This window comes from Anopheles ziemanni, chromosome 3 (genome assembly GCF_943734765.1).
Source record: "Anopheles ziemanni chromosome 3, idAnoZiCoDA_A2_x.2, whole genome shotgun sequence".
In the NCBI taxonomy this organism is placed as follows: Eukaryota; Metazoa; Arthropoda; class Insecta; order Diptera; family Culicidae; genus Anopheles; species Anopheles ziemanni.
In genome coordinates this window covers 49,035,871-49,045,099 of record NC_080706.1, presented here as the reverse complement: position 1 = coordinate 49,045,099, position 9,229 = coordinate 49,035,871, and the positions used below count along the sequence as shown (strand labels likewise).

The window sequence follows — 9,229 nt, the reverse complement described above, 5'->3', positions numbered from 1 at the left end:
TCTGTGGTTCAGAGCAAATTTTCCTGCACTGTTTTTGTTCTTCTTGTTGTTGTTGGTCTGCACCGTGCTGCTAATTTATCTATGCACAAATCCCCGCGTCGACGCAGCCAAGGGCGCGATGATTTGTGTCCGGGAACACCAGATAACACGGTCGGCGGCCCTCCGGACTCCAAACAACACTCTCGAGTTGTTGCAATATTTATGACAAGCGAAAGGATCGACCGGACGCCAAACAACACCACCAGCCGGCCGGCCAAACTCATCAGCAAAGGAATACACGGAGTAGAGAGGAAATGATGCAACCAAAAACAGGCAAAGATTAACGAGGACCTTTTGCCGCGCGCTCGTTTTGCGCACGGGGAGATGTGGTTGTTTTTTTGGAGGCGGCCACTTCTGTCTCCGATGAAGATGGAACAACTTAGTGGTTCTCGAAGGCTCGGAACCAACGGGTAGGGGGGGTGAAACGGGGGGCGCGCTGCGTGTGTAATCATCCCGGGAGGGAATTAAATATCATGTCCTTTCCCGCCAGAGTCAGGCCCCTTCCCCCCACCGGTATCATCCTCCAACAAGGCGCGGTATCTGTACAGCTGGTGCGCTTCATTATTTTTATTTAAGTACCTTTCCCGTTAGGCGCTTCTCGCCACCGTCGATTGCCCCTTCCCTTGGTCCTTGGATTTTCCTCCACCTTTCGGGTTTTTTGCCTGGCACTAAGACAATGGCTTTTTCGCACCCCTCTCTGGGAGATGTTGCATAGCTCCCCAGCGGAGGGAAAAGCGGGCAGGCGGAAGGGAAGGGATGCTTGGGCATTAATTTTTGGCTCACCGCATTTAACACCGAGTGCACGGCGAGAGTAATTACTTAATCAGTAGATGGCCGCGCCGGTGCGATGAGACTAAATCGTGCCTAGAGGATGGTCGTTGTGAGAACAAGGGGAGCAAGGATACGAGATCGATTAGAGGAGGGGACCAGCTGCATCCGTTTGCCCGACGAACTTCTTTGTAGTAAATTTTGGCTGGCAATTGATGGAAAAGTATGAAAAATACATTTAAAATTACTACTCGTTCCTAACAAAGCTAGAACTTGGCAAGTTTAAGTCGATAAAAGTAGAACTAAGCGTACGCTTTCATGTAGAGTGCACACTGCAAAAATAACCTACCGCGAAGGTTTTGCAAAAAAGAAAACAATTGTAAGTAAAATATTCTTCCCACACAAAAGAAAGAGACCTCTAGTAAAGCTAGTGAGCAAAAACGCCCCGAAAGTGCGTGTACACAAAATGTCACTAAAAACACATACCATATGTGAGAAAAGTGATGTGAGTTGCAGACTCTTGGCGAACATTTGCTAATATTTGATAATCATGGGCCGGAGTTTGGGGGTAATGTGTCTTTGCTTTTAACTTCGTGTGCCCAGGTGCCAACGTTGAGTTACGTGGCCATAAATTATCAAGAGCGGCAATAATGGTAAAGTTGGTTTCTTCTGTCAACACTTTGGTGATGATGCTTTGTTTCAACTTGTATACTGTTGCTGAGTGTACAGTACTTTCTTTAGGAACTTAAAATTTTGAATGTTAGATTCCATCCATTTTGTACTAAGATACTGATAATTAATGTTCCTTTTTTCCTTTTGTTGATAAATCACCACAAAAGATCTATTGCTGAATTTGATCTGGAACCAAAACATCAAAAACCAAGTTGTACTTGTTGAAGGTTATAGTGTTTTAAAGACACCGTTTCGTAATGAACAATGAATTATCAAAGAAGAAAAACAGTAAACAAATATATGCTGCTGTTGAAATACTTTTACAGCGATCGTGTCTTTGTTACAAAGCGCTTTGTTGTTATGTTTAGCAAACATATTTTTCTTACAGAACAAACAAGATGGATATCATTTTACACTGTCATTCAAAATAACCACTTTTCGAAGCTGCCTTTTACAATTAACACGTTGACTGCTAAGCGTTTTTAACACACTTTTTAGTTCAATATTTTTTGATAAAAATGGTATATAATACTTATTAAACCGACGTTCGAAGGCTAAACAAAGACTAAGCTTCGCAACGAATTAGTTTGTATTATAAATAAAATATAAAAAATATAATTTTTATTTTGCATTTTCATTTATTTATGGGACAAAAACGTTTTAGAATTAAAGCCAGCTGGCTAACAAAATTGACAGACATGGCAGTCAACGTGTTAAGTCGCACATGTATGATTTTTTGTTCCGATTTTTTAAATCACTGAACTTACAGCTCAAAAAAGAATCAATACGACTGATAGTCGTTTTTTTTTGCCACTCTGACACTTCCGACAACTCTGCCGGTAGACAGGATGCTGCCGAGCCACCGCCCGATCGAAGGTATTTTAACAAGAGTCGGGGAAAAATTCAATTAATTTCCCCCACCCGCGTCAAACGCTTTCCACTTCCGCCCGGACCGGCCAGGGAGGTGTGTGCGTGTATTTTTCCTTCCCTTTCGTTTTTGCTCGCGATTAATCAATGACGCGCCAGGCGCCAACCGTTTCCGCTTTTCAACGCCCGGAATCGTCGCCGTATGACAGGTCGATGTCAAACATTCATCAGCCGCCAGTTAAGGGGGCTTTCCCGTCGGTGTCCACCGGTCGATACACGTGTTTTTAGGCGCTGACTACAAGACAGTTACATCTTGTTGTCAGCCGTCGACGGTGTTCGTCGTTTGATGGGAAGGCTTTTTGATTTTCTCACCACAACGCCTGCGGGTGAGATAGCGTCGTGTCCGCAACGAAAGAATTACTGCAAGCGATCGAAATTCCGCTTAGCTTAACTTTTGCCTCAACGTGCCCTTTCCAGGAGGATCATTTTACACAACGTGCGCATCCCTTTGGGGTGATCGCTTTGCCGACCCTTCGAATTCCTTCCTGCTGAAAACGGGCTGATAGGCAAATGTGGATGCACATCCTGCGTAAATTATCACCCACCGCTCGAGTGCTGCATGCATCCATTGCTCGACAAATTCCTTTCCGCTGCTCGGAAGACGAGCGGTGGCGATCGTCTTATTTTCCCACCGTGCAAGCACTGGGCGCGACCCGCAATCACGGAACGAATGGCCCGCTAAAAAGCGGTGGAGGGTTTCCCGAAATTTGAAGACACACTCGAGCGCATCCTGAAGTGCACCACTTTCCACTGCCCCGTGTGCATTGGGATCGACCCGACGACCTTCTTCCGTTCCAGGCGGCGCGGACACCCTGGGCATGGGCCAGATGGTCCCGTTAGCGGGAGGGCTTCCGAAAACGGATGCATATGACACCGTGTGAACTTGACTTCCCACGCGTCCCGCGGGGATCGCAAGGAACCGGCGCAGGAACCGAGCAGCACAAGGGAGAGAGAGGTCGATCGTGGTAGAGGAGAAGGATCAAGCGATTAGCTCTGATTTACGCCCCCAGGTAAGGGACTTTTACTGTCAGAAGCGCCCACAGTAGTCCTCCTGAGTTCCACAAAAATTTTAACATAAAGATGGAAAATACCTTACACTTGTTAGACTTGTCGTAAATGTCAAATGTCGCAACATTCGTGTGATTGTAGTACGTGTTTTATGGTTAAAAATAATTTAACATCGCCTACTTCCCAATGAAAAATACCATCCAAGGTTATCGATCCGCTTGGGAATTCCGTTATGGTTCCTACATAATAGGAACTTCGGGCTTGAGTCATAAATCTGGACGGAATCCCGATGGTCTACCAAAGTCTTGCGCGAGGGTACACTCAAAAGGGAGAAAGGAATATAAAATTTTGTTGCGTTTTCGGGTGTTTTTCGTTTTCTTACCAACAGCAAACAGGAAGCAAAGTGAAGAATCCGCTCTGAACCAGCGGACGATCAGCTCGAAGTTCGATGCTCCTTAATATGTTAATCATTTTCCGGTGTTGCATTGCGCCGGGTGTCGAGTTACGGGGTTTGTCCCTTCGGTAGGCAAGTACCGGCCTTAGAAGACAAGATTGTCGAACAGAAGAAATGGACTGAAGACAACAACAAGAAAAGCACTTCCAAAACTGTTCCGGGCGGTTGTAGCTAATTGGTCCCGAAAGGAAACAACGACGATCCTAGGAAACCAAACCGATTGCATGAACTTACCACCAAACCCCGGCCGATTAACACCTCTTCCGTGGTTTCGCGTCACAGCAGGAGCAGTGGTTAACCTCCGGGTACTAACAGCTACTCGAGCCCTATCGACGAAAAAGAGATGAGATACTTTTGTTGCAATCAAAAATCAATTTCATCCAACCATGGAACCGCATGACGGCATCCGCCCGATAGAATGGCACCGGTGCACATCGGCGAACAGCAGCTAGCCAGTAAGTTTTCCAGCATCCCTAGTTGGTGACAGAGGGCTCTATATGCCGGCGGAAATTGGCGTGTGCACGAGCGTGTGGCCTCTGGCGTCTAATCGCGCGCACTCGTAATGTGATTATGAAACATTTATGAGTTCCATCGGGCAGATAACAATTATCACGTGCGTTTACGGTTATTGTCATCCGTCCAGCATCGGTTTTGCGAAACGGGAAAAAGGTCCTCCCTTGGCCTCATGTCCATCACTTCGTCGCCGTTGCTCTCATCATCATCATCATCATCATCGCTTTTCCGGCGTGGATAGTCTGTTTTATTTATTTTTGTTGCTGCCCACCACCGTGACAACGCTCCTTTCGGTGGGTGATATTTATACGCCTCAACACCTTCACGCATGGACGGTATGACCGTACGCCCGGTGCCACTGAATGGCCCACCGGGACCACCACCATTGGCGTCTCCCAATTACATCCCTCTTGCGACTCATCCATCTACCGGTAATCGGTCGGGCGGAGGGCGCACAACACAATGTGGCCACATGTGGGTTCCCCGCCGCACCGTGTGCATAATTACATTCCGGTTGACAATGATCGATAGCGTGGCAAGTTTTGTGTGTAACGCTGGTCGGTGTGTGTGTGTGTGTGTGTGACGTTTTGGTGAGTGATAACTTTTATTAAATTTCACAAATAAATGTCCACCTCTTTCCAATCTCCGGGTAGCGGGCAAAATTTTCATCCACCGAGTTTTCCACCCACGGTTGTGGGTGTTTTTTGAGCAACCCATCACAAAAGCTCCGTGGCCTGGAGGGAATCAAAGCGGCACATTCCATTGGGGCAGATATTCGCGGTAAAATCGGTCGGTGGCATTGAATTGAATGAAATCGGTCCCATCGGTTGTTCGGACATTTTCCAAAACGGCATCCTGGACGCGAGCTACTCCTGGGCGACCGCAATCAGCAGATAGCCACAAAGTAGCCACAAGGGTTACATGGCAACCCGTTCCCTCCCTGGCTAAATGATGGTAAGCCCACAATGAAGGGAAACATTTTAATTAATCCGGTTACTTATTTCGGGACGGCCGCTGGAAGGGTCTCCTATCCACGGTGACCATTTGACCGTGTGCGTGGGAGGCTGCAATGACGGGATGAAAAATGTGGCCTCATTTGTTTCGCGTGACCTCCTTCCTTCACGGTGACGTTCCCGAAAGGGATGATAGCGATGGATTTGCCGAATGATATAAATTGGCTGGACCCACAATGTCGTTTGAGAGTCGTTAGTAGTGGGACTCGTTCCGGAAATCCTCTCAGTGGCCAGGTGGAGTGATAGGGATTCATTTGATCGATGGTAAATAAAGGGACTATGAATCTACATAGTTTGTTTTAAATGCGGTTAGCTACCTAATTCTTGGAAATTTTGCCTATTTCCGTTCACCCGAACCCACTCACCTTCCACAAAAAGGCAAACGAAATGTGTCATAATATTGTGGCTTAAAATATTTCCCGGACAAATTGCGCCTGCGGATGTGTGTGTGTGTGGGAAATAGATTTCTCACGCATCCACTCCCGTTCAATTAGCTGCCCAGACCGCAAAGCAAAACAAACTCCTCCGCTACATGTGTCCGCAATTAGTCGGGAGAGCGCCGTAAATCTATACGCGTCTTTACAGTCCCGGAAGTAAGTACCACACGATGGGAGAAAGGGGAACATCCTTCCCGAAATTCCTTGAAAGTAGGGTGAACTCATCTGCGTTAGACGATTATCCCTAGCGCGACCTCAACACCATCCCTCCGTGGCGCCATATGTAGTTTACGAGATAACAATCTTGTCTAATTCCTTGCCATTAGATTTACAGGAAAGGATATGTTTTAGACGAAGTAGCCTACCTTGTGGTTGTTGTGATAAATTTCGGAATTCGTTGTCTTTTGTTCCCAGCTGCCGTGGAACGAGGTGGACGTCACCAGTGCGATTAAGGCCCGCCTTTCCGTAGAAGACCACACAGGACGGGTTAAAACCTGCGCTGACACCTGGAACAACCTGGGCGTATCGTTTGGAGAGCGACGAAAACACCTGACCACCAGCCCCAAAACCCATTCCGGACAGCACGTGACCTTCGGCCGAGGTTGGGGCCGAAGCTCACCTCCAGCGTGTGAAGTCATTAATTTTTCTGTTGTAATTCGTTGGTGGTCTCTGGTCTCTAGCGCAAATCTAAGGCACACACACAGACACATATTGCACACCCGGTACCTGGTTGGAAAGCGTAACTAGAAGTTTCGGGAGAACACAGAAAGATAGAGCGTGTGTTGGGAAAACAATTTCTACATGACTCACCAGCGTTGGGTTTGTTTTCCAGCTACCCGTTGCCGAGCGCTATGGTCAAACATTTTTCCATCAACCACGCAGCAACTTCGGTCAGGTTTTATGTTCCATCAAAACGCCAAACCCCCGGGGTCCGGTGGTGGTGAGTGGTCAGCCGAAAACCATTTACCTTCGCATCGCGCCAAAAGGTTCCCAGGCAGTAATTAAATTATTTATGTCCGAGCGCGATATTGCTCCTTCTGAGTTTTGTTTGCTCTTGTTACTGTAGCCGGGCGTGTTTATGATGTACCACTTCTTTTCTGCTTCTCTTTTTAGGACCGTGTGCGACCAAAGAGGATGCTTATGAAAATGGAAATAAACTCACACAGAAAGTCATAAACCGGTGTGACGTCGGTTATCTCCAATTCTTGCCCGTATTGCGAGAATTCACGTGAATAAAACAAACATCAACATCATCATCACCATCTTCCACGGGAGCTACCGAGAACTAGGAGAATTAAAAGAACGCACGACCGGTGGACGTATGGAATAGAGATGCATCTGTGGATGATGGGATCACTCGAGATCCACAACTCGGAGGCGATCTCGGTAACCACTTGGCGCACTTTCGGACGTACTTCATGCGCCTCCCAATCGGTGCCGACGGGGACGCCCAAGTCAGGGCAAAAGATAGACATGTCATGAGGATGGCGCGCGGTGAAGGCGAAGTAGTATTTTTAAATTAATTAAATTTTGATGGTGTCAGAAACTGTCGCACCGGGGAGAGGCAGCTTATGGCCCACCGGTAGCGGCAGCGGCGGTTGTCGTCGTCGTCGTCGTCGCCGTCCTCGTTTCGGGTCGCCCCGGCATGGTGCGCCGTTCCGTGGTGGCGAAGAGCGTGAGAAAGTACACCGTTGAATGGCTTCCGGGAATCGGCGTACGCAAACTGGCGGTTACGACAGCGGGAAGGAGGGGACAAAGTGAAGCACACCGGTGAGGAGGGGAGTGTCAAACCGCAAGCCACGACAAATCTGAATCTACACTTTCGCGCTCGTCCCTCGTCGCTTTCCCGGCCGGGGAAAGAGGTCGGGCTCCCTTCGATGTCGGGAAAGCGTACCGCAGCGTCTAGCAGCTCTTCGGTGAATTATCGTCACCGGGATGGGTTCGTAAGTGTCGCTTGCGGGCCAGATAGCCGCGAGCGTGGGACTGTAAAGTTAATGGCTTTATTAGTTCAGGTTCCGCGAGCTTTGCCGGAGCAGCTTGAGAGTCGAGTGACTTACCTGCAGCAGTGTTGCCATTTGATTGTTTCTTGTCGCTTCTTGTTGCAATTTCTTGCGCGCCAAGTGGCCCCGAACTGTCGATTGGAGCAACGTTGCCGCCTCGTGGATCCCTTCGGGCGCTGGGCCGTTGTCCATGGATTTCGATAACGACGCTCCTTGGACTCTTTTCCGATGTCCACGAAATACTGACTGGATGAGTGTAGCGGCTTCATCCTCGTCCATCATAGGCCCGGCCTTAACCGCCGTTAACTCTTGCACATCTTTCGACGGTGGATCACCAATGGTATCTTGGATTAAACGAAGAATTGCTTCAGACGCAGAGTAGCTGGTTGCCGATTGATGTTCGGTTATCGTAACCTCCTGCAACAGGATTTCGCGAGATAAACCATCCGTCAGTTCGTCCTCTGCCAGTCCATGCACCCTATTCCGATGGCTTCGGAACGCACGCTGTATGACCGCAGCCTGTCGGTCCATCACTTCCCGCTTTCGAGTGTAATATGCCCGATAGGCAGCCTGTATGCGTCCGGCAGCCACCTCCATCTCCTCCTTCGTGGGCCGGCATTGGGCGTAGATGCTCAACGAATGTTTCGCCGCCTGCTGCCAATCCATATTCTTCGCCGGCGGATGCGAGCCCTTGTACGCGTTTCGGTAGTAATACGTCCTATATGCTTGCTCGATGATCGCCGATGCTTTGCGTGCTTCCGTTTCGCTAAATCGGCACTCATTGATCAGTCGCTCCAGGATATCCCGTTCGCGGAACACCTCCCGCAGTCGCTCGTCGTCCGGTTTCGTTTCGAAGTGCCGGTGGAACTCCTCGCGGATGCGCCTCATCGCAGCTTCGGCTCGTTCCGAATCGATCCCGACCGCTTCCAGCATGGCCACGATGTCGAGGCTTAGGTCGAGAACGTTGTCGACGACTTTCTCCGCCAGCCGACGGTTCTCGCGGCGCACCAGCTTTTCCTCCAGGTAGTCCGCTATGAAACCGATAACGTCCGGCGGTTGGGCGCGCAGCACCTCACGACTTATCTCCGCCATAAGCTCCTCGAGACCTTCCGGGATCGGTACGACTGCAGCGGGGCTACGGTGGCGGTGTAGCAGATAGTTCATTTTTCAAACCGAGACGCTTACCACCTCGAATGTGTCTTCCATCCAAAGCCTTCTTTGACTGGGAGGATCTTTTGCTCCGCGCTTCGGTTGTCACCGTAACGACACTTACTTCGATGTCGCCGTGATTGACAGGTTTATTTATACGAAGTTCTGTGATTAGAAAACAATCAACTTCCCGAAGCACTCCCTTGCACCCGCTGGGAACCGGAAGCAAATCCATAAATTCTCAAAATG

At 48.9% G+C, this 9,229-nt stretch overlaps 1 protein-coding gene across 1 annotated transcript; it reads right to left on the bottom strand.

The window, feature by feature from the left end:
* Positions 1-7,733: 7,733 nt before the first annotated feature.
* Positions 7,734-8,995, bottom strand: LOC131284918 (uncharacterized). Its single transcript, XM_058313776.1, has 2 exons — positions 7,889-8,995; positions 7,734-7,814 (listed from the first exon to the last, which is right to left on the bottom strand). Exons 1-2 carry the CDS (start codon positions 8,993-8,995, stop codon positions 7,734-7,736), a joined length of 1,188 nt encoding a protein of 395 aa, XP_058169759.1.
* Positions 8,996-9,229: the final 234 nt, after the last annotated feature.

Coding starts and splice junctions, on each gene's coding strand:
- LOC131284918 (XM_058313776.1), bottom strand. CDS start 8,995: ATGAACTATCTGCTACACCGCCACCGTAGCCCCGCTGCAGTCGTACCG. Junction 7,815..7,888: donor AAATGGCAACACTGCTGCAG/GTAAGTCACTCG, acceptor TTAACTTTACAG/TCCCACGCTCGCGGCTATCT.